The following is a 25763-nucleotide window of genomic DNA, read 5'->3' on the forward strand; positions in this document are numbered from 1 at the left end:
CGTTAGCTCTGACATAACAGGCCCTTAGTCATTACTTACAGCCTTATATTTGTTTCAACTTCAATAAAAATTTGTTGGCATATTTAAGCCCCTCGCTCCGGTTATTCTGCCTCACCAACAGAAAACGAGTGGGGTGGCAATGTGAAACAAACGACTGCAGCATACAGTAACTTTTGCTGCATTGGCCCACGTGCCAGAGCCCACGCTAAGCACAGCGAGTGGTCCCCCTTTCTCTCCAGGAATGGAGCGAGCCCCTCTCAGGTCACTGCACGTGGGGGTGTCAAACATCTATCGAAGGAGCCTGGAGGGAGAGCCAGAGGCCTCGGGCAGTGCACTGGGGCAGGGTTCTAACCCCCCCCCCCCCCCGTGCAAGGGAAGAGACCAGGACAGGGCAGGGAGCAGAGCTGACCCACTCAGAAATAAGGGGCTGAACCAGTCCCATTGTTCACCAGCAACTTGGAACCTCACATGCAGATTTTGTCCAGGTAGAACAGAGTGAAGAATATTCCTAGTTATTGCAAGTGTATAAACGGAGACACAAACACGCGTAGGGGGTGGTGGTGCACATCTATTTACACACACAGAGCACTGGGTTTGCTACAGTTCAACTGAACTTTTTCCCCCGGACGTCGGTTTGCTTGTTTCCCATGTGGCTCTGGTGGAAGGTGCCAGGCTGGCAGCCCAGAGCCCGCTAGGTGCCCAGGAAGCAGGTCAGCTCAGGCAGCTGCAGGGCACCCAACGGCCGATCACCGCCTCCTCGTCTGGAGGTGGGACTCTCCCTGGAGTTCTCTCTCGCTGGGTTTTGACGGCATTGACCAATATCCCAGCTGGAGAGTGGAAGCTCTGCCCCAGGGCACTGTCCCGCCCGCAGAATGAGGGTGAAACCAGAGCAAAGTCCATTTATCTTCATCACCCTCCTGTGCCCCACTCCTGGCCTGCCCCAGATAGCAAGAAGTGCCCTCCCACTGCCCTGTGTGCAGGCCAGGCCGTGCTGGGCTCACGGCGCAGTCGCAAAAACAGCAGCAGCCCCATCAGAGCATGGAGTCACCCTTTCGAAAACATCCTCAAGGAGCAGCAAGTCCACACAGCGCTGGGCACCATGGGGCCCGATCCTGGCTGGGGCTGGCAGGTGCTGTCACAGCACAAATAGATTATAACCTGGACAGCTACAGCGATACGGCCCATACCCTGTACGGACAAAGCAGCCCTGCAGCATGCTGACGGAGTGGGTAGAGTTTGTCCCTGGGAGAGGTCAATGTCCCTGGCCGTCGTGCCAGGCTGGGCTCAGAGGTGCTTTCCCCCAATCCAGGGGGCAAGGGAATTCCTCCTCTGGACAGCTGGACTTTTCACAGGTTTTCTTGCTTTCTTGGGCTCCTTCATTGCCCAGTCTCCCCTCATCCAGCCATTCCACTGGGATCTTCTTCCTCTGCAGCTGGACGTACACGTTGTTCTCCAGTGGTGCAGTGTCCGCCCCAGAGAAAGCGGCAGAGGGGTGCTGCAGGTGACAAAGTGCAAAGCCATCAGTGCTGTCAGAGCCAGGGGGCTGTGTTAGGCCTGAGCTATACTAAAAAGTTGGATCAACCCAACTATGTCAGTCAGGTCCCCATTTGCTTTGCCCTGCAGAGAGAACAGATCCTGCCTTACACAGAGAGTTCTATAGAGTTTGCATCCAGAAGCCACCCTTGGTATTACATCCCCAATTCCACATCACCGCCAAATAAATGGGCTAGAACCCCACAGCTCGCCTGGAGGCAAACTGCCCACCCTGTGCCCTCAGTTGATATCAGTGGGCTCATGCCAGTGCATGGCAGGCCCTGTGTTTTGGGGGGGGGGGCTGGTCTCCTCTCCTGCCCCAGCTGCTTGGATCTCCTGACACAGAGCTCACCATGGTCATGTAGGTCATGTCCTTTTTGCTCCACAGCTCTGCCTCCTGCCCAGCCTTGAGCATCTCCGCACAGGGTATGAGGGAGTAAATGCCTTCCTGCCAGGAAGATCAGAAAGAGACTCAGGCCCTGTGTGGCCTGTGACATGCCCGTTCCAGAGGGTATTTCCAGAGGCTCATTTCAGCTGGTGACTCTCCAGAGCAGGACCAGGCAGCCTCTGTTTTGAGAGTTCCCAGCATCTGGTGGGCAGGATGATAGACAAATGCTGAATAGCTCACCGGAGGGCCCAGCTCTGCTCCAAACTCCTTGGTCTGCTCCCCTCCCGACCCACTCAGGTATGCTGGGCGAGGCGGGGGGGGGGGTCACTTACCAACACAGCTGTATCAAAGCAACCACCAGGGTAACCTGCATTACAGTAAGTAAAGTGCATGCTGGCCAGCAGAGTCCCCAGCCTGGGCAGTCTGACGCCCACTAACTGGTGGCAGTCACCAACACCAGATGCTGCAGAGAGAGGTGTGTAAAGCCCCCTTAACACATCCAATGGGGCAGTCCTCTGCTGTGTGAGGAGACACCTTCCTGACCCTGGTGAGGAGCTCGTGCCCTGAAGCATGAGGATTGAGCGCATTGATCAGCTTATCCTAGCTAGTGTCACTGCAGAGGCGACTCTTGTGCTGGATGGGACTCATACTAAACTCCCTGCCTTCATAGTACCTAGTGTGAAAAAGACCCTTGCATCCTCTGATAAAAGCTGAACAAATAGATACAGTGTTAGACAAAGTAAAGGGCCTGTTTATTCCTAATGGGACAACAGATCCCCACAAATCCTGGGAATGCGAAGCCCCCACTTCCCACTGAAGTCTATTCACTGTGAATGTTCAGGGCCTCTGTACCTTTAAGGCCACAACAACACTTTACCCTTCTCTTATGCTTGTCATCTGAGGACATCAAAGCACTTTGCAGACATTCATTAATGAAGCCCCATGCATGTTAAGGCAGGATCATGATCCCCATTTTGAAGACAGGGAAACTGAGGCACAGAAGTGAAGTGACTTGCCAAGGTGGCTAACGTGGAACTAGAATCCAAGAGCCCTGGTTCCCATTGCCCCGGCCTAACCACAAGCTTACACTCCCTGCACTGCCCTTCGGTTAGTTATACTGCACACAATCCGTCTGTTCTGGAACGTAGCAGCTCTTGTCCCACATCCCTCTGATATGATGATAAATCCTACATCAGTCCTGGGCTGCAACAGCAACAAAGTGGCTGGGACAGAACATTGTCACAGGCCCCACACCTCCTGCTTTGAACATAAAGATCTAGTCTCTGCCTGGGCATTTAGGTAGCAGCAGGAGCCCGTTAGCTCACTCTGCTCCACTGACATTATCTCCTAATTAGGAGTCAGGCAGGATGGAATTATCTGGGGTTAATTCCAATCACCTCACACTAATGGCCAATGATACAGCAAAACAAATACCAGGCTTTCCTTACTGGCCCTAGGCATGCGTGAACACATGCATTCAGTGCCTGGGGCAGGCTGGATAGCAGCTCGGCTGTCCCAAATCCTCCTTTTATTCCAGGAACTATCCCCTGGATTCTGGTGTTTCCCTGTTACAGGGTCTGGCAACATTAGCCCCACTCAGCTTGGTAAGCAGAGACTGAGTTCTCACCTCTGCTTCATCCCGACTGCCACCATCCCGACTTCTCGACAGGGGCCCGTTCTCCGTATGTCTGGAAGGAACATCAATTGCATGAAGCTGACTCCCACAGGAGCAGTCATCTCCACCCATCCCCTCCACACTTCAGTGGGTTAATTCCAGAACTAGTGCCTGGCTCTGTCTGCATTTCTCCCCGACACTCTGGCCTTCCTGTTGGTCAGGAACCCCTGGCGACAGAAAGGAGCAAGGAAAGGCCAAGTCCGCTGCTCAGCCATTTCATACCAGTGAGTCTGGGCCTCTCTGCCCATACTCAGGTGTGGAGGGACCCTCTCTCTTAATGACTGGCCTTGCACCTACCCCATACGCCTTGGCCTCGCTGCAACCTGCTGTGCACAAGAGGGCTCCAGCCCTATATGCAATTGCTACAGCCAGGGATGCAGCTCTTCCCCATCCAGTGCAGGGGCACATGGGCCAGGATATTTTGGGACCCCAGCACTCTGCCTCCCCTCCCTACCAGACAAGAGATCTGTCTGTCGAACCAGGGCAGTGGGGGATCAGGCATGTCAAGAAGAGGACGTCCCCTACCCTCCCTGCGAGGAGGAGAGCTCCCAGAACAGGCAGGTTCAGCAGGGACAGGGAAAGGAGCACATGTGGAACCCAAGGAGCAGCCCCTGCACTGACGAGAGAGGAGAGGGCAGGGCAGGGCAGGGCAGACAGAATTGAGCCACCAGGGGGCAGAGGAGCATAGTGTGTGCGGTCACCTTGAGCTGTCACAGGCCGGGATTCCCCAGGTGCTGAAATTCACCTGCATCCCACCAGCGTCCCCCTCTCCCGTGCTGGCCTGTGGCAGGAGGTAACCACCAGGCAGGATGATGCCACACCCACCCTGCAGCTGTGGGAGCCAGGGCCTGTTACCTCTGCCTCTGGAGAAACTTCTTCAGCCCATATCCCAACAAGAGGGCCAGGAAGGCGGTCGCACAGACGTAACCCAGGATGGCCCCCCAGCCACTGCTACTGGGGCTCTTGGAGTCCTGGGCCACTGCAAATCCGGACCCTTGGGGGTGAGAGAGACAGGCAGCAGGGTTAGCAATGTCTCTGCTCCAGCACACTAGCCATCAGGAGTCAGTCTCTGCCCAGCCCATGCTGGTGGATGCCCAAGACCTGGGGAGGGGCACATCACCCCAAAGGCATCCAGGAGACGTGGCTGTCTCCTCCCCTTGGTAACAGATTGGTTGGTTCCCACAGGACTGGGGCAGAGATCCATCTCCAGGGAGCACAGCATGGAGCCTGGGGGCTGCACAAACCTGGGGATTTCTGCCCCAGTTCTCACACTTGGTGGCAAACCTGCCAGCACCACACTCGTGCTTGCACATCACTGTGACTGCATAGGGCTGCAGACAGCGTGACCCAGGGGGCCCTTAAGCCAACACAGCCCCATCCTGAAGGGAGGCACTTGGCTCAGGGGAAGGGGAGACTGCCCTCAGCGAAAGGGTGAGCCGATGAGGCTGCTGTGAAATTGACCAGTAGCCAAGGGGAGGCATAAGCGAGCAATGGAGGGCGCGTACATCTCCGTCCGGCAGAGGCCACATGCAGCACGGTGTAGTTTTTGAAGATGCTGCTCCGCCCAAACACCCGGATCTCACAGGTGTACGTCCCACTGTCGTCCGCCTGTACATCCAGCATCCTCACAGAGCCGTCCTTGCGGGCCACATCGCCCAACCACTGCACTCGGTGCTGGAAGCGTCCCACAGGAATGCTGTGGTTACTGTAGTAGTAGAAGACCATCTCCTCCTGCAAGGGGATATGGCTCGTCATGTGACTGGATGCCAATATACTCCCAAGTGTGAACTTAGTTCCTCTGAATATCCCCCCCAGCTGCTGCTCCTCCCCGCACCCCCACTGCACGCCTCTTCCTGCCCTGGCAGGTCGCTCTTCCAAGGGGAGCAGTATTGCAGCCTACACCCCACTGGCTCTCTGTTGAAAGGCCCAACAAGGGGTCAGTCAGTCCGAGTTGATATGGTGGATTCTGTGACTTGAGCACCTAGGAACTGGGATGAGGTGCCTCCAAATCGCCTCACCCAGTGACCTCAGAACAGCTGTCAGCTAGGAACAGCCTCTCCCCCCGGGTGGAGTTGGAGTTCCATCCCCCTTAGAAATTGCTGCTCTCTCTGAGCTGGGGGTGCTGAACAGTATCTCTGCCCACCCCCCTGGGGCCCTGCTATGCTCTGTGACCAGGCGTCCCGTTCTCCCTGGACCTGTGGTGCTACCCTGGGCCCTTCCTGGCAATTGGACTCACCGCCTGAGTATTGTTTTCTGGCACATGTAGCCAGTCCACTTTGATCACGTTCCAGTCCCCTGGCACCAGACTTTGGAAGAAACATTCCAGCAGGACAGAGTCCCCTAAGCCAGCCTCCAGCTTGGGGCGAGTGATGACCAGGCCAGCCAACACCCCCCCATTCCCTGCAGGCACCAAGGAAGGAAGAGGGATGAGCCCCGAACGGCAGAATGCAGCATGGTGCAGAGAACAGTAGTGCTACCTAGATCAGCCTGGGCCTGCCAGGTGCCTGCTCACCCTCGAAACATCCCTTCCAACCCAAAGAGACCAAGACCCTCCCTGCACCCAGCCTGGCAGACCCTGCTCCCTTCACGCAGGCAGAGTCCTCCCCCACTCTCTGACTGCACAAAATGCTGCACCCCCTGAACCAGCTCCTTCACAAAACATCACCAGACATGGGGAGCCAGGGCAGCGCCTTTCCGCCAGAGGGAGGGTCCATGCAGCTGTTTCACTGCCGGAACCAGCCCTGGGGCCAAGTAGCCCCAGGCTGCTGGCAGAGTCCTAGAGCCTCGTGACCGTGACACCAGAGCCAGCAGAATGGTCTTTCCTTCTCTGCCCTCCCAGCAGCACCGGAGAGGGAGCCCTCTGACCGGGTCAGTGGAGGTGAGGGCATTTGAAAAGACTGGACGCAACGCCACATGCAGGCCAACTGCTTTGCACATGTCTCAGCTTGTTACGCCCAGGCTGAGGCCTTGTCCCTCCGCAGTCTGAAGCCAGGGTGATGCCGTGATGGGCTGCTGCTAACCTGGCCTCTGGGAGGTGGGCAGAGCTGAGGATGAGGCAGAGTGCTAGGTCTGCTATTGCCCCCACTTATGGGCACAGCCTCCCCTAGGGCCATGCTTCCTATTCACGCCTCATACCCTCCAGGGCAGAGGCCCGTGGTGCAGCCAAGACACAAACTAAATGCTTCTGGCCCAGCCATTCCTCAGGACAGGGTCATTGCAGCGAGCCCCCAGCACTGCTGCCCTGGCACCATGTCCTGGGAAGATCCCTTTTACCAAGTCTTAGGGGTGGAGGGGTTGTCAAAAATTGCACCCCAGGATTCACACTACGCTGGTGCAAACTGTGACAGGACTAGGCCGCTTTGCTCTTCTCCACAGCAGCAGCCTTAGTGCTGCCAGTCCAGACACTCCGGCTAAGCCGGGCATTGCAGCCCCACGGTGCCGGTTCTCCCCGCAGGGGAATCCCGGCCTCACTTCCTGTCGGCAGAGGCACGGAACAGGAAGTGGGAGAGCGCTCCACGCACGAGCCCCAGCCATGTTGCTCTTTTGAAGCAGAGGGCTGTGGCTCCTCATGAACTGTTCTCGTGTACCACTGCCTATCACCAGAGTATCGGAGCACGCACAGTCTAACGTAGATGCCCTCCCAGCACCCCTGGGAGGCAGGGCAGGGTTATAATCTCCGTTGTGCAGATGGGAAACTGACACAGAGACTAAGTGACTGGCCCAAGGTCACCCAGGAAGTCTGTGGCAGAGCAGGGATTTGAACCCAGGTCCCCAAGTCTTAAACTAGTTCTCTGACCACGGGACTGGCCTTGCATCCTTGTGGCAAGGGTCATTCCAGCACCCTCAGCCTGGCATAGCACTGGTGCACGGGCTGCATTTAGTGTGTGAATGTCAGTTCTCTCAGCCCTTCCCTCTTTGCTTCCCCATCCATGGCCCTGAAGCTCTCAAACCCAGCTGGCTGTGTCCTCGGCTTGTTTGCACACGCAGTGACACAGCTATTGCTCAGGAGGCTGCTGAAGAGCCCTGGCAGAGGAAACAAACAGAGCCGCGTCAAACTGTCCTAGCCTTCACTGGCACAAAGCGCAAGCTCTGCAGGGCAGGGGCTAGAGAATGGGGGCAAGGAAAGGACACTAGGGGGCAGAAAAGGCCCCAGAATCAGCAGCAGCCAAACTCTCAGTGCCCCAGAGGCTGTGCAGTTTGAGTGATGACAGAGGGAGGTGGCTGGGTGAGCCGCGCAGAGGGCAGGGGTAAGGTGGGAAGCAACAGGAAATTCCCAGGGGAGGGAAACCACAGGGAAATTATGGGCAGGGTCAAAATGAGCATTAACAGATCTCAGAAGGCAGGGGGCTGATTCTCCCATTCATGCTCCTTAAATACTGGGGATCTTCAGCTGAAGGCGTTAAATCAAAGCCGATCTGATCATGCAGCACGGACTCCTGGCTTTCCTGACGCGTTAGCCCTGCTCCCGAGTTGTGGGGGGAGCTGCGTCAGGGCAGAGCCCTTGCGGAGCACAAGGTGCACAGCTGGTACTCTGTAAATAAGAAATGCAAAGTGCTGCTCTTATAGCTGCTGTTTCGCAAACAGGCCTCCTCTGTGGCTGGCTGGGGAGTTTCAGTGAAGAACACTGGGCAAAGGAGGAGCTCAAGGCACGCAGCTGCCTCTGCAGCTCCAAAAATCAATAGCTCGGAGACACTTCCCTGCAGCTGAAACTTGCATTCAGCCCTTCTCTTCCTTCCCACCCTGCTTTATTGCTGGGGCTTGGCTGAGCAAGTGCAGATCCCAGGTCAACGGTACTGCTGCAAGCGGAGGCCAGTGCATGGGAGCCATGCTAGAGTGCCCAGCGTTCAGAGATCAGAGAAATCATGAGCGTTAAGGAGGATGCTCAGCTCATGCCCCTGTATGCCTTCAAAGCACCATGCAAGCAGCTTATTAGCTTCCCTGCTGGAGACCTGAGGCACAGGAGAGGTACGTGACTTGCCCCAGGGCCAGGCCACACTGACTCAGCAGCAGGCCTGGAAGAAAGAGTTCCAGGCTCCCAGCCCCATGAGCTCCCTCACAGTGGATGGCCTGGGCTCTGAAATTCACGGTCATGAGCAAACACTTCAGTAACGTCTTGTGCGGAAGTTATGGTGGATCTCTAAGCAAAGGCAAGGGCAGGGAAAGCAGGCAGTGTTTCCAGAGGTGAAGGCAAGGGGGGCAAAAGCAGGATCTCTGCTTACCCAGTGACAGCAGTATCCGCACGAGAGTGAGGGCAGGTACCATTCTCATTTCACTCTGAAAAGGGGAGAGAAGTTAACACAGGCTGCATGGGCCCCTGTTCTCTCCAGGGGATGCACAGCACCTAAGTCACAGCCTTGGCCCAAGCTCCCTCCATTGCTTTAACAAGACGCACACCCAAACCATGGCAAAACAGGGGCCAAGTGGCAGGGGACTTTCTGGCAGTTTGAGTGATGACAGAGGGAGACCGTGCTATTGAGTTGGTACAAACTCCCTTCAGGTAACAGGCAAGGTTGGAGTCAACCCCAAAGAGCAGAGCTCCAACCTTCAGGGAGCAGTTCCCTCCATCTCTGTCTAGTGATTGTATCGCAGCCACATCCCATTCTATCGCCAACAAGCAGGTGATTCAGAGATGGACGGGGTTGCTGGACTGACACTTCCTTTGCTTTCACTGAGATGGATTTGACCTATACCCCCCGCACCCCCCACTCATCCTCAGAGTCTCAGGGATTTAGTTTAATGAATCCACCAAGTCCCGCCATTACAACACTCTTTGAAAACCATGAGGCAACTGTCAGATACGTTTCTGGTTTGAGACAACTTTGAGCTACGTGAAGGGGAAGTTGACGAGAACTTATGGTCTGGTTTTAAAATTTCCTTTTGTGTAATGAATTTTCAGCTTGGCTTGAGGCCTAAAGTTTCTGCAGAAATGGGAGGTGGTTAGGTTGGGTTTGTTCGCAGATGCTATGGCAGGTGATAGGAAGTGTTTATGCTGATACTAACAATCCAGATGCATTAATCTTCAGACAATCTCCCTGTTAGAGTGCTCTGGAAAAGTCTGAGCCCCTCTCAATGAGGTCAGATCACACAGTAACACCTTTAGTCACTAGCAACAAAGTGCTGGATTTCAAACAGTGGAAACCTCTATAAGGAGAGCTTCTTTTGGGACACCTGAAATGTCCCATTTTTTACTAAATGAATAAAAAAATGGTAATAACCACTGAAAGTTTGTTCCAGCAGCATTTCTGCACCAGACAGAATTAGCTCTGTGTTTACAGGAACAAATCAGTGGAAGAAGCATTCAGCGTGACACTTTGTGTTCCAAGCGAAGAGAAAAAACGAATGAATACAGGCACTCTCAGAGCTGTGCTTTTGCTCAGCATCTGATGATCATCTCTTTCAGAACAAGAAGTTCTTGGGAAACACACACGAGTATCACGGTTGAATCCAAAGCTGGCAGTACCAAGAGTAGCAAATTATACACACACAACACATGCACAGTCTCTCGTATGAGAATTTTGTCTCTCTAAAAAGCACCACTAAATCAGCCTGTTTTTTATTTTGAAAATCTTCTCCCCTTCTGTCTGTCTCTCATTCCTGCAGCCCTGGACAAGCCAGTGCCCCTAAAACAAATTTCAATGCAATTTTGAGATGGGGTTTATCAATCCCCAAGAATCAGGGATGCTAACGGAAAGGAGCTAGAGTAAACCTGCCTCATGTAGTTGGTTTAAAGTAAAGTCGTATTCCGATCGTTCTCAGAGAATAAAGATCATTGCCTTCAGCACTGGCGCAGTGGGAAGCCATGAGTGACAAGTCTGGGGTATTTAGATGGCAAACTCCACGAGGCAGAGTCTCCTTTAAGCTGAACACCCAAACAACAGTAACCAGTGAAAATGAATGGCACACACCTGGGGATTTTAAGACAGAGTGCGCTGGCTCTATGCATGTGCTCTGGAATGGTCTGAAATGATAAAATGCTGGGATAGTACAAAACCAATCGGGAGAGGAAAATTCTACACCAAATCTGGGGATCCTCACTACGAAGGATTTCACCTCTTCTCAGACAGACATCGCTGCAGATTTCTTTTCCTCATTCAATTGTAGTTGCACAGCCCCTTGGAAATTGGTAAAGCCGCTGCAGCTCCTGGAATGGAATCCAGAGCCATCACCAGCTGCCATGGATGCAGAACTGCTTTTGAGATTGAGAAATTAATACTTTCCAAGCTGTTTAAGTGCTTGGCTAAATACAATGGTATAAAACGGACCCTACCTTCCACTGCCCTCTGTGTGTTTGTAGAATCAAAGTCCAGCTAGCAGTATCAAGGACCTCTGTAATTCTCCTTGCTTGTGCCTCTCAGTAAAGAAATGTTTGTAAAAAGAATTAAGTATTTAGAATCTGCCCATTACAGTTCTGCCCTGAGAGGTCTATCCTGCAGTCAGGGCTTGCTTGGAGCATGTGTTGTTCGTACGTACAATAAACAAAGCAAAGCTCCATGCACACAGCTCCAAAATCCCTGGCTGCAGCATTCCCAGTGCAGGTTGGTCACACTCCTCCTAATTTTCATGTGGGGCTAGGTTGTCCTAACAGCATCTCCAGTGAGGCACTTAAATAGGGGACAAGATTCCAGAAGTGCTCACTATCCAGCTGCCCCTATAGTGACGCTTATGGCCAGAGTTTCAAAACATCTCAGCACTTAAAAGGCCCCTAACCATTAATCACTGGAGAATCTGACTCTTAGCATCACCAAATCCTCCATCTATTTATTACCTTATTACTCAGAATCCCATCACTGACTCAGTTTAAGTATTTCTGCACAGCAAATCTGGCAGCAGGTGCTCTGTGTGTTGCAGCTGACAATGGAGTTAGCTCATTGGGGTTCTGTCAAGTACATTATGACACTAAGATATCACAGTCCTTCCATGTGATAACTGTCCCTCGAGAGAACCTTAACACAATGGATTTGGAACTAACACAATGGATTTGGAACCAACAGTGCCCTTCTGTTCTCCTGCTATTGAGCATTGGGAGCTTTCAGCTGCTAGGTAGCTGAGTTCAGAACATTTAAACATTCCCGAGCTCTACTCTCAGAAAGAAAATGAATAAAAATTATTCAGATACTCACCAGAGAGTTTGTAGCAGACCTCCAGCTTCTCATGCGAAGTGTTCTCCACTGACTAATTCAGAGACCTACCAGAGCCTCTACGATGGCCTAAGTGAATCAGATGCTTGAGGTTGCACGTGCCGTAGCTCGGTTTCAGATCTCTTGTTTGTCCCATTTGCAGGGAGATGGTCGCTTTTAAGTTAAAAGGGGAAGGTGCTGATAGTCAGAATGCAGAAAGGGTTTTGGTGATCAAAGGGGAAGAGGGTTGTAGATAGATGCTTGTAGATACACACAGCACTCACATTACCAGGGGAAAAGCGGCTATCCACAGACTTAGAATGTGCCTGAACCCCAAACTTTTAATCACAGCAGACAGCTCCAATCAAATCTACTATACAACATGTCCTCCTAAATGGGGCCACAGATTCTCAAAATTCAGCTCCCTGGCCTCCCCTTACTCTTAGCCTGAGCTCCTGGGACAAAGGAAGTTATAAAATAACCAGCTCAAGGAGGGAGGAGGCTTGGAACCCCAATGCATACGGTTGCCGTATGAGTAGTATAGCCCAGCTTGTGTCTTTGTGCCAAGAAGCCGCTATTTAAATGGTAACTTTAGGAAGTCATGTGTTTGATGTCATGCCACTAGCTTTACTGTTTAGATTCTGAATGGAAAGGCAGGATACTTGGCATACACAGTTATCTGCTCTGTTGACAATTACCTTCTCCACCCTAACTCCCAATTTCAACAGCATTGTGATCGGGGTCCTAGCGGGGAGCCAACGATGGTCACTCAATTAGGGTGACCTGCAAAGAATGGGGCAGACAATCCCCATAAAGCCGGTGGATATTCCAATACTTAGATTCACCACGCCAGCACAAAACAGCTTATTACCTTACTGGTTACTCAGAAGTTCAAACAACACAGTTCCCTCAGGCCTCCATCCAGGTACCCACATCAAATATGATGACCATTTCTGTAAATCTTATTTCCTCATATTAAAAAAGCGTTCTACCAATCCCAAAGGATCAGACACATTACCTCTCAGGTTAATGAATAGTCCAGAACTTACCCAAATACATGCTACAGCCTATTCTTATTAATTAAACTAAACTTTATTAAAAAACAAGAGAGAGAGTCTGGTTAAAAGTTCAATATGCATACAGACATGAGTTCAATTCATTGAGGTTCAGATTCATAGCAGAGATGGTGAGCTTTGTAGTTGCAAAGAGGTCTTTCAGAAATAGTTCACAGGTTATAGTCCAATGTCCAAATATCATATTCAGGGCATACCAGCATAACTGGGACCTCAGTCTTGTGACTCAAACTTCCCCTGATGAAGCCTAAGCAGATCCGAGATGACAAATCAGGACCCAAAGATCTTTTATACAATTTCATGTCTTTTGACAAGATGGAGTTCAAAAGGTAATTAGCATGAGTTTGAAGGAAGTCCATCACCAGTACTTAGCTGTAGAATTAACATAAGACCATTTGCTTGTTCCTCCACCATTCACGGATTATTTTCTATACATTTCAAAGAGAGATGAATACAGAGATATCCTGTGTTTACAATTTATTTAAATAATAGGATGTTCTTTTGACCTCTGAACTATCAGAATACAGCCTAGACAGGGACTGTTGATTACATCTTCACCCTACTCTTACATATGTAAATACACAAAAACACAAACATTATCTCCCCACATGTCTTTTGAGGGTTATTTATTTTGCGGGATGTTTAACCCTTTCTGGCCATGCGTCACAAGTATATATCCTGCTTCACTTCTTTTCCTACACAGGTGCTGTTCCACTGCTGGTGTGATCCATCCAGAGCTGGATTTCCATATAGCTGACAAAGTAAGAGCCAAATTTTGCTCTCACACACATTCTAAATTCAGAGCAAAGCCACAAGCTTCAGGAAGTTAGTATCACTTTGTACCAGTGTAATTGAGCGCAGGATTTGGCCATTGTTTGTAAATGCTTTGGCCTCCTTTGGACAGAAAAGTTCCGTAGAAACGTGAGGTTATTTCTGCAAAGCACTGAGCAGTTAGCTACTGCCCAGATCGTAAAATCTAACCTGCCAGTAACTTTTGGTTTGGACAGTCACTGCATCACCAGTAAGTTCAAACTTATAAAAACGCTTTAGCTGTGGAAGGGGAAAATTCTTATCATTGTGCGTTGTGGTCAAGGCAGCTACCAGCTGCTGGCCCTGAATACCATGTTGCTATTCTACTTAGAGAGACAGCCTCTGGACTAGACAGTCAGATTCATATGGCACGACAGCTTACACCCCATTGATGGGATACATAGCACCACACTGACAATGAGACACCCATGCCAGAGTTTGTGGCTAGGGATTGGAGTATGTAGTCTCTCTTCTATTTAAATCTGCTCCTAAGCATATTTCCCATCATCACCATGACTCTTTCTTAAGCTCACAGCGATCAGTCAGGCCGGATAGCTTCACAAGCGCCTCTTCAAACTCAAAAAGAAAAGGAGTACTTGTGGCACCTTAGAGACTAACCAATTTATTTGAGCATAAGCTTTCGTGAGCTACAGCTCACTTCATCGGATGCATCTGATGAAGTGAGCTGTAGCTCACGAAAGCTTATGCTCAAATAAATTGGTTAGTCTCTAAGGTGCCACAAGTACTCCTTTCTTTTTGCGAATACAGACTAACACGGCTGTTACTCTGAAACTCTTCAAACTCAGCCATGTGTCGGCCTATTTCTAGCCAAATAAAGAAAAACGTGGCCTGGAATAAAACAAAATGATTTTTTGGCCATGACACAGCAGTGCATCTACAGCAAAAGCGATCATCCAGCTAATGCCACATAGAGAAAGCAAGTGAGATAGCGGAGATGAAGGTCACTGTTTCCCCTGTCCTCTCTACTTCTTATTGGGCAGGGTTGGTGAAAGAAGATTCTCCACCCCTTGCTCACCATGGGGCAGCAGTTAGGTGCCCAGCCTTCTGGTAGCTTCATAATTCTTCATTCAACACTTGCACATGTAAAAGTTCAAACTCACTCCTGGAGTTAAAGCAAGCTTTGAGCGGCAGAGGATTATGTCAACTCTGCCAGGCCACAGCCCAACAGGTCATAGCAAGTGGGACACGGCTCTTTACAATACTCTCATTTAAGGAGAGACTGGGATCTTTAAACCTGCCTGCTGTTGTGTAAATGCAGGCACCAAGTGCTTAGGCTTACAGGCAATCAGAGGCACAGGCGGCCTGCCAGAATGAGGCAGGGCACTTCCCAGTTGAACAGCAAAGAAAGGGCTAGGACAAGATACAACCCCAAGATACAACCCATCTAATTCAATGGTAACACTCCCAGACTTGCACAGAAACCCAAGAATTCCACAGGCAACATCAGAGTTGTGTTCCCAGGTGCAGTCCCTGCAGAGGGGAAGCACGCAGGAAGACTTCTGCCTCTGTTGGTCAGTCTGGGAGCTGTACTGGGAATCCCATGCAGCCCTCAATGGATGGAAGCTATAAAATGGACTTCCTGAGATGGCAATAAGTGGTAAGTATTGCTTAGCTTGTCCTAGAAACATAAGAATACAGCACCTCATATGTTATCCCCACTGCTCCTTGTCTTGCAGGACTCACTACAGAGACAGATCAGCACTAAAACAGGAGACAATACTCTGAGCATAGCACCTCTGTCCTCACAATACTTATTGCTGGAGCTGGGGGTGGAAGAAAAGTCAGGAGAATTTTCTCCATTTCCTCTATCCGCCCATGAATTTCACACGACTCACTAAACACCTCCCAGCCTGTCTATGATGAAGGCAGCTACATATGGAGGCAATTCACTTTATGGACCAGGTAAGCTCTCTGCACCGTTCTCCCCTACTCTCAGCACCATAGCACTTGTAGAAGAGAAAATGAAATGTGACAAATGTGACAGCTAACCGTGTCCATCAATGTTCAGTTCATGCAGATGCTGACTGCCCTGCTCAGCACAGCAGAGTCAGCCACTGCACCATTATTAATGGTCACGTTTATTTTATTGGTCACAGCATTATTAATGGTCACTTTTGCCATTTTGAAGCCCACTCAGCAGAAGTTTGTTCAGCTGCTTTCTCATCGTCTGAGCCTATGAAAAGGGGAGGAGTATGGTGGTTTTTACAATAGAGCCCAAAGGGTTCTTACCTTAGACATTGCCCTGAGATAATGGCCCAGACGGACGGAGCTGGGGGCACCTAGCCACCATTTGCCATTATTAGAGGGAAAATAGCTGCAAATTAGTCACACTTCATTTTTTACAAATAATTCTGTGCTTAGAATGAAGTTATCTGGTGCTGCAGATTGCTGGGTAATGAAGATTCAAAGAATACCAGGGTTTCATTACAACGCAGCTGACAACTTTTTAAAACCTTAGCTGAAAGGATGGGAGGCATAAGATGGTTACCCCATCATTATAAGGCAGATGACATCAGGAAGCAATGAAAAAGCAGCAAGCTCCTTTCAGCCCACACTCAGATATGTCCTTTGCCCAATGGGCCAAATCCAGCCTTCAGTCATGCTGCTGTAACACTTCAGCAAGGATGCACCATTGTAACACAAGACACTTTCGCTAGATGTGTCTCAAGACCACCTGCTTAAGTCACTACCTCTCACTCCTAAGTAGCCTGTGCTTTAGGCAATTTCAACTTAAGGAAACTGGAAGACAGACAGTCATGTGATATAGGGAACAATCTGACAGACACAAACTCTACACCAGAGAATGTGCTGATTCAGATTGTTAGGAGAGAATGAGCTTGTTTAATTGGAAGCATTGTAGTTTCTTTAAATTGAAAGCTATATTTTAGGTTTATCTGCCTCTGCCTTAAGATATTGCCAAGTGGGTTTTGACTACAAAAGATTTACTTTTTTCAATAAATAACAAGATTTTAAAATCATCATTCCTATGACTGAATAAAAGTTGGATTCTCCCATCTCAGAATTCTTCTCCCAACGTGCCAAGAGTCACTGGGTATCCAAGAGTCCTAGTGGCCTTCTGGATGGGGATTTTCAATACTGCACATTCTCCCTTCATCTGCAGCTTTGGCCTTCCATCAGTATGGTTCCTCCTCATCTGTGTCCTGGACAGAAAGTATTGAGAGCGCAAGATTAGTCACGAAGACATGAAACAATCCAGAAGTTCAGCATAGACATGAGTTGGGCCAGTTCAGACAAGAGATTAAGTGTTTCCCAGAAGCTGTTCATTTTGAAAAAGCCAGCATTCCCGCAAAAACCTTAGGCCTAGTGTCTCTATACAAGTCTGCAGTCAAATCCTTCTGGCACGTCACTGAGGAGCCCAGTTAAACTGGCACTGCAAGAAATTCACGTGGAGCAGGTTTAAGAGGAGCAACAGCCAAACCTCAAGCACAAGGCACTGCCATACCAACCCCCAAACACTAGCTTCCTTTGAAAGCATCACTACTCCCTACGGAGAGCTGATCCAGAACAGCTCAAGCAGCCATTTCCTTCCTGCAAAATCTCCACCTAAGACTGGAGAGCCCCCAGCCTGATGCTTTAAAAGAAAAGCACATGCACTCAGAGTGTGTGCAAACAGGCTTGTGGCAGCCACACAGCACTGTTAATGTGTCTAAATCCTACTGCTAAAGTCTGCCTCTGCTCCTAGCAACCCCATGCCTTCAGATCCCCAACATTTTATGTTAGTGACCGTGATAATCTGGTGCTTTCTCGCTTCATGCTGACCTCAGGTCATTGCTCTGACACAACAGGATGCGCAATCGTACCTGCCTTATCGGAAAACACCTCCACTGGTTTCCCACCCCTTTCATGATCCAAGTGCAAGCAGGTTCCTTGGTTTTGCTGCGTGTGACTGATTTTACAATTGAAAATATTTTTATAATGTATTAAAGATTAACAGAAAAACATGTCACAGCAGCACCCCATGCTGCTACATCAGCATCACTGAGACAAGGAGACTCCTAGAGTGCTAAATATTCTATTGTCAGCTAAGAACAACCTCTCAAATGACTGATGAAACATTCAACATGAAATTTTTACAGGATTAAATCAAAACTAAACTAAACTTTACCGAGAGGTCAGAGGAAACTATCAGATTAATCCCTCCTTGTTTTAAAACTCCACACATTTGATCAAGCCTCTCTCACTGATTCCATCTGTCTCCATTCCTTTTCCTGCTGCCTCCAGCAAATACCACCTGTGTCAGTCCTGTCCCTAAACACAATCTCACCACTGTGTGCAAGGGAACCTTCTCTACTGCTTCACCCATCCTCTGCAATAGCCTCCATCTCCCACATCAACACCAGCTTTTTTCAAAACCAAAAACTTTCTGCTTTATCCCCATGTGCCCCTCGTCTGACCTATGGTAAATGGAGCAGATTAGGCGACTACATGAGACAGAGACATGGCAGTGAGGGTTGTAGGCTTATTCCCCAGCCCTGTAGGGAAGGACACGATGAGAATGCTCCCTCTAATAATGCACATCAGGGAGCATGTACTGGGATATAACATGCCTTTGGCTGGGGTTGTTCAATGCAGCACGGAAAGCTTGGATATGCTTTCCAAAAAGGCAAGTGCAGAGAGTGGAAGGAGAGTTTAGAAGTTCCAGTACAATAAGTTTGACACCAAAGTCACTGCAGGTGCTAGAAGAGGTTGGTGACGGGGTGATAGCGGGTGAACAGCAAGAAAAGCACAAAAATCAGACAGTTTAAACAGAGTTCTGTTGTGACCAGAACAGCTTGAGTATGAAGATTTCTAGTCAAAAAGACCCAAGCTAAGCCAAGTCTGCAATGCTACCACCTTTGGAAGAAAGTAAAATGCATGTATGCGTTTCTGCCTCCAGCCTCTCCATCTCCGCACTGCTTACCCAGCAGTCACAGCCTAATAGCCCTACTCCACCTATGGAATAAAGAGACTCACCACAGTCTCTGCAGGAAAAGGGCAGCAGAGTGAGTTAAGAGGTTAAAGCACTGGGTTTTCACCACTGGAAACATGCAGTTTGATCTGGATTAAGTCTCATGTGAAATGAATTTGGTGCGTCTCAAGCTAATCACACGGACCCAATAATGCAGCACTTTCTACCCAAAAAAGACCAGACATGGAAAGCACTGAGAGGCATCAGCTGAGCTGTGTGAGGAGCTCAAGCCAAGCTCTCGGGCACTATCCCTGGCTCTAGCTACTGCTCTCAGCCCTCACTCTTATGAGAGCTAACAATGATACTAACAATTACAAGAACGTTTACTTGCACTTACCACACACTGCAAACACCATGTCCCCATCCTCCGCAGGCAGGTGCCCTGCTCAGTGCGCTCAGGCCTGCAGAAAGAGCACAGTGTTAGGTCAATGTGTCTTCTGCTCACACCCCAATGCAGCCCTGAGACGGATTGTTTTTTAACACATAGGTCACTTTCCCAGTCCTTTTGACTAATTCATCAGAAATGCCTGCTCTGTAATTATATTTTAACAAGCAAAGCAGAAGGCCAGAATGTTAGGCTTCTTATTTCAAAGGTTTGGCCATTCGATTTAGGTTTGCCATGCAATCACACTATTAACCACAGAAACTGCTGTTTGGCTGGCAAGTTTCAGCTGCCATTAACCAAAATAATATAGTTAAAAAGATTGTGAATTTAATTCTGACTTGACACCCCAGAAGAACAAAGTGGTGCATTTACAAGGGAGCCAGTTAGCATTACAGTAGTGGGTTTTTGTGATACAGACATTTGGACTGAGACCCTCCACACAGCTTACTGATCTGGACTGGATTAAGTCTGGTGATGAAGGTGAAAGGTTCTGCATCTCAACAACAGTTTAGCTCAGCTGCCCCACAAAGAGGATGCACAGCACACATTTCACTCAGTTACATTTCCACAAGGTGTTTTCAGAGACTCTGACTACCAGCTGACTTGTGCCCGTGGACAACGAAGTCTCACTGGCAGAACCCCAGATGTTGTGGGTTATGAGATGTAGGATGACAGAAAAAACCCACCCACAACCCCAGGCCAGAGGGGAAATGGGGATTAGGTTCAATGTAAAACTTACTCATCAGAGACTTCGATGGATGATTTCTTGTAGCCAGATTTTTTTCTATGCTTTAGGACTCCAAATTTCCTTCCCATCCTCACCAGCAGCAGAATGACCACAATGGCAGAGGGGAGGAACACTAAGATGGATAGCAACACTGCTGAAGTTAGCTGGAAAGAAAAGCCTGCAGGAGAGAGAAAATAGCAGTAAAATATGCCTTTGTTTCATCTCTATGGCAAATATTAATCCCACACAGCATCCTGGCCTTTTTTATAAAAAGCACAGGGCTTGCTGGGGTTAAAGGAACTTGTGACAAAGTCCTGTCAGTGATCTCAAATTCAGAACTAGACTCCTCCCATGGAGGGGAGGACAAAGATTAAATCTATCTGGCTGCAGTGAAGGAGCACAACTTAAGCTATGTCTACACTGGCAACTGAACACAAAACTTGTGTCTTTCAGAGGTGTTAAAAAAAAACAACACACCCATGAAAGACAAAAGTTTTGCCGACAAGCATCAGTGTGAACAGCGCTTTGTTGGCAGGAGCACTCTCCTGCCAACAAAGCTAACCCGCTCGTTGGGGTTAGAAGTTTTTTCTCGGCAGGAGAGCCAACAAACAGTGGCTACACAGCACAATTTCTAGCAGTACAGTGACACAGCTGTGTTGCTACAGCTAAAAGCTGCGTAGTGTAGACATAGCCTGAGAGCAGCACATTCAAAGCCAAGTGAGAGGAGAGTCACATCAAACTGATGGACACACCCAATCTGCAAGCCAGGGACAGCTCTCCCATACAGGGTAGATGAGGCATTTGCCTAAGGCAGCTATTCATTAATGTTTGTGAAATGTCAAGTCATTGTTAAGACATCAGCTCTCAGCAATGCTACCTGATTAATTCTGTGCCCTCTTAGGTGGGAATCCTGGACTGCCAATCTTGTGTACTCAGCCTCTGCTGAGGGACACCCATCACCTCCACTACCACCTCCTGTTCCACTGTACATGCGCTGAGCCCCAGTGAAGTTTGGAATGATCTAAACTCCCAAGACAGACACTGAGGTAGATGCCTACTCTTAGGAAAATGCTGCTGGCATCTTCTGTCTCCATACAGGACAGACACAACCTTAAGTTTTCACCAAAAGAACACACACCAAACTGCATGGATCTCAAATTATCTATCCGGAAAGGAGAGGGGCTGAGCTGATGCCCTGGTGGCATTTAAACCTGTAGTTCCAGGGAAGCTAGACACCAGATCTGGTACTTAGACTCCAAAGATTTCTGGCAAAACAGGAATGCACTCATGAGAAATAAATAGGGAGAATATTGCCATGCTACAGACTTACCTCTGTGTGTGACCGTCAGCTTGGTCTGAGGGATGTTGTGGTGCACATCCGGGGGATTCTTCACGGCGCAGGTGAACGTCCCATTGTCATTCATCGTCAGATTTCGGATAGCAATGGAGGCATCACCCTTGGCAATGTTCCCAACCCATAAAATCCTGTCTCTGAATGTTCCCACTGCAGCTGGGTATGCAACAGACTGATAATGAAAAATCTGAAGAGGGAAGACAATCATTGTTCCAACAAGTCATTCTCCAAAAAGGAGAGAGAAAAAAACTCCTTTCGGAGAATACAGGGTCAAAAAGAACAACCCTTTCACAGGCATCCCACCTCAGATACACCAGGGGCTCACAAACCACAACGCTGGGCACCATTGCACCAGCTTTTCAGATCTTTTTTACATTTTTACCAAGGGAGAAGAGGGTGGAAATGCATGTCAGGGTCTTCCATATCCATGATACAGCCCCGAGGATCTCCCTCCTTGCCTACCAGTCTCCAGGGCTCGCATCAGAGTCACTGTCATCTTTCTGGCCATGGAGGATCTAAGATGGAAGAGGATGCTCTGGTGCAGTGGTTCTCAACCTGTGGCCCACTTATAGCCCAATCAGCACACAGCTGTGGCCGATGTGACCTCCTCAGGGCCATACAAGTAATATACATTTTGTGTGGATGTGGCCCACATAACACACAGAAAGCTGCATATGCGGCCCACAGTAGTAAATAGATTGAGAACCACTGCTCTGGAGGTTAGGGTGCTATCCTGCGATTTAGGAGACTCAGGGTCAATTCCCTGGTCTACCAAACATTTTCTATGTGACCACGGGCAAGTCACTTAGTTATTCTCTGCCTCAGTTTCCCATCTGTCAAGTAGGGATAACAACACATCACTACCTCCCAGGGGGTGTTGTGGGGATAAATACATTAAGATTCTGAGACACTATGGTAATACCTTAGACAGACAGCTTTTCAAGATAATCAGTTACTTAAAGCAACAAGGGGGGTGAGGTAATCTTTTACTCAGTCAACTGTCGTTGGTGAGAGAGACAAGCTTTCGAGAGACACAAAGCTCTTCTTCAGGTCACGGCTACAACTACACCACATGCAATCAGTTCCTTGGTCATCTGGCAGTGCCAGTCTGGAATTGTAGTGCTCCCTCCCCAGCTCCTTGTAAAGCACTGGAACCCTGTCACAGGCATGGCATGACTGAATGCTGCAACTCTGCAGATCTGATTTTAGTTCACAAAAAATAGTGCTAACTTCCCTTCAATTCACTCCTGCTGGCTGGCAACAGGGGACTTACCAGAGCCTACTTTACACAGACATCACCACATCCTTCCAGCTGCAACGTACCATTCCCAAGAGCTTAACCTCAGCTGAGCAGAGGAAATCACTGATGATTTACACAGAGAATGAGACATTTATGAATGGATTTTACATCTATGCACCTGTGACTGGATTTCATACCACTGACAACAATAACTGGTAAGAGCCCATAAATCCTTTAGGACCACCTGTCATCATCAGTACCTGCAGAGTGGCTCTGCCCACACACCGCTGCCACTCCAGGATAAGTTATACCTGCATTCTGCCACATGGCAAAGCTGCCATGGTATGTTCTGCATGGGAGACTTTCCGGACCACGTGATCCCCAGTGTATTTATATGGATGCCTAGTTTGCAATGGGACAGTCATCTCTTAAGGTTATAATACTTTGCATTTACATGGTACCATTCAGCCCAAAGGATTTTAAAGAAATTCAACCTATGTATATACAGCAGCACTGAAATGCAGCCACCTCTGGAGTGGAGGATGACAGCCAAAGAGCCCACCACACAGCAGTGGAGAAGCACACTGAGACGAACACTGACTTTTTACACAAAATGCCGTGGGATCTTCAACCTTCCCACAGAATTCTGCCCAGCTGCAAGAAAGATTCTTTGGGACACTCATCTGCAAGCACTTACTGTCTCCATATGACCACCTGTGAGAGGCTGGTAAGTCCAGTCTACAGTCAGCTTCTGAGTTATGGGAGAGAAGGATCTGAATGAGCATTTCAGGGTCACCTGTTCATCAACAAAAGCTTGTACTTCAGGATCCACTTTAATTTCCAATGAAAGAACATTGCTGACACCTGATGAAACAAGCCCCAAAGAAAAAGATTAGATGGGAATTTTTGTAAAGGACACAAGTGAGATAGCAAAGCCACTGCAGTGAAGAACAGATGGCTGTCTGAAACTACACATACCTCTCTATCCCATCCCCTGGCACCCACCCAGTCCCGAGAAATGCAGGGAATTCCTCTAATGGTGGCAGGAATTCAGCACTGTTTCATGCTCAGCCAACAAACAGGGTATTTGTTTGGAGGTCACTGCCAAAGCCCTCCATGTACCCAGTTATGGGGATAAACTAGTCAAAGAGTAGGTAATCAAACACAACTGGACCAGAGAGAAGGTGCAAAGTGCCAACTTCAGGGCCCTTCTTCTCATTAATAAATCAACATACAATCCCTCTCCTGAAGTTCTGTTCTGCATTTGCTCATGCCGGTCTTCTTTACTTTGTAAGCTCTTTGGTGCTGAACACACGCTTCTTTTTAAGTTTGTGAAGCACTATGTATGTTTATGACATTACAGAAGTGTTGTGCAGTAATAATTACAAAATACGGAGACTTGAAAACAAATTATTTTTTCCACAAATGTAAGCAAGTCTTAGTCCAACTGCCTGCACTGTAGAGCGAAGGAAGCAAAGGGAGGTGGGAAAAAGTCACAACTGTCACAAATTGTAGCCAGGGTCTCAGAAAGTATGATGGGGAGAAACCACTGGCAAGTTAGTTTATCAAAGGACTTCAAAAAGGGATTTGTTTCATCATCATAAAAACATAGTAAGATGATAAGAATGGCCATACTGGCTCAGATCCATGGTCCATGCAGCCCAGTATCCTGTCTTCTGACAGTGGCCAATGCCAAGTACTTCAGAGGGAATGAACAGAACAGGCAATCATCAAGTAATCCATCCCATCATCCACTCCCAGCTTCTGGCATTCAGAGGCTAGGGACACTCAGAGCATGGGGTTGCATCCCTGACCATCCAGGCTAATAGCCATCGATGGACCTATCCTCCATGAATTTATCTAGTTCTTTTTTGAACCCCTGTATACCTTTGGCCTTCACAACATTCCCAGCGATGAGTTCCACAGGTTAACTGTTTGTTGTGTGAAGTAACAAGTCATCAGAAGACACTAAAAATTAACACTTAGACCATATAGCACTTTTCACGCATACATCTCTAAGAGCTTTACAAAGGTGAGTGGGAATCACTCTGCACAGCTTACAGATGAGGAAACTGAGGCCCAGACAGGTGAAGTGATTTGCTCAAACAAGTCATTGACAGAGCCAAGGATTGAACCCAGATGGCCTGACTCCCATTCTAGTGCTCCCTGACCCCATATCCATTTCTATTGCTACAAGTACCTCTAAATGATGGAGTGTCTAGAGCCAGGGCCCAAACACAGACATCGGGGAGGCTCTGCTCCCTAGACAAAGCCTGGAAATTTTAACGGCACTTATGCACCATTTCAAATGCTACAGCTGCTCCAACTGCAAGGCCCTCATTCGCCCCCACCTACTGCTGATGGATCCAAACTGGGAACTGGTGTGGTCGGGTGACTCAGAAAAGCTTGCCGGGGTGCAGCTGGGTCACGGTTAATCACTTCTGGGACACCCCATCTGAAACTACATACGCTCCCCACCCCAAACATCTCTCTCTTCTCTTTAACTGCCCCCAACCCCCTCTGCCCCTAAAACATTGGGGGGAGGGGTCTAGTCACACCCTCCACCAAAACAGAACCCCCTAAAACAGCTCCCTTAAACGTACAAACCACAGACACACCCTCCATCAGGCTGCCCACCCCACGCGTAATCCTTTTTCAATTAATCCCACAGACACACCCCTCCCAAATTCCTGCATCCCTCAGCCAAACCCCCTTCTTCCTCTGTCCCACCAGTCCAGCCCCTGCCCCCCTGTCTGCTCTTTCCACCTCCAACCGGGACCACCAGACACCCCCCCAACCCCACAGGTCGCCAGGGCCCTCCATCCACAACCCCCAGCCCTACAGACCTCCCCAATCCCACCCCATCACCCCCAGTTCCCCTGGGCCCCCACCCGGGCCCCAGCCCCGCTCCTCCAATCCCCCGCCCACACCCCCAGCCGGAAGCGGAGGGCCCCGGCCCCGACCCCGACCCCGGCCCCGGCCCACGCTCACCGTACAGAAGCAGGAGCCCCAGCCGGAGGAGGCCGCCAGGCGCCCAGCCCCGCATCCCGGCAGCCGCTCGCTGTGTTTAGGGCGCAGCCAGCACGGGCCTACCTGGCGGAAGGCAGGGCAAGGCCCAGGTGAGGCCAGACCGGAAGTTCGGCGCCCCTAAGGGCCGGGCGTGGAGGCCCAAGATGGCCGCCCGGGATGTTTCCATGGCAACGGGGCCTAGCCCCAGCCCTGCAGTGTCTTTCCCTGCACTGGCTCTTTGCGTAGGGGGCAGCCGCACGACCCACGTACAAGCCCCCCACAGTCCTGGCCATGGGCTCCTCCACCACACCATGACATCCTCCCCCCTCAGAGCACCAGGAATGTGCCCTGAGCACCCAGGGTTCTGGTCTAGTCCCCGGGGCCAGCTGCCTCCAGCCAAATAGCCTGAACCCCGGGCGGGGGGTGGACCTTGCGTTCTGGTTCAGGACCCCTCGCCAGACA

The 25763-nt window shown here is 49.6% G+C and overlaps 1 protein-coding gene across 1 annotated transcript; it reads right to left on the bottom strand.

Annotated features, from left to right (window-relative positions):
* Positions 1-14293: 14293 nt before the first annotated feature.
* Positions 14294-25450, bottom strand: LOC140901676 (myelin protein zero-like protein 3). The gene is made up of 6 exons (XM_073320921.2): positions 25284-25450; positions 22990-23156; positions 21029-21239; positions 19711-19876; positions 18924-18987; positions 14294-16778 (listed from the first exon to the last, which is right to left on the bottom strand). Exons 1-6 carry the CDS (start codon positions 25336-25338, stop codon positions 16752-16754), a joined length of 690 nt encoding a protein of 229 aa, XP_073177022.1. The 5' UTR covers positions 25339-25450; the 3' UTR covers positions 14294-16751.
* Positions 25451-25763: the final 313 nt, after the last annotated feature.

The sequence above is a fragment of the Lepidochelys kempii genome, chromosome 22 (genome assembly GCF_965140285.1).
Source record: "Lepidochelys kempii isolate rLepKem1 chromosome 22, rLepKem1.hap1, whole genome shotgun sequence".
NCBI classification, from domain to species: domain Eukaryota; kingdom Metazoa; phylum Chordata; order Testudines; family Cheloniidae; genus Lepidochelys; species Lepidochelys kempii.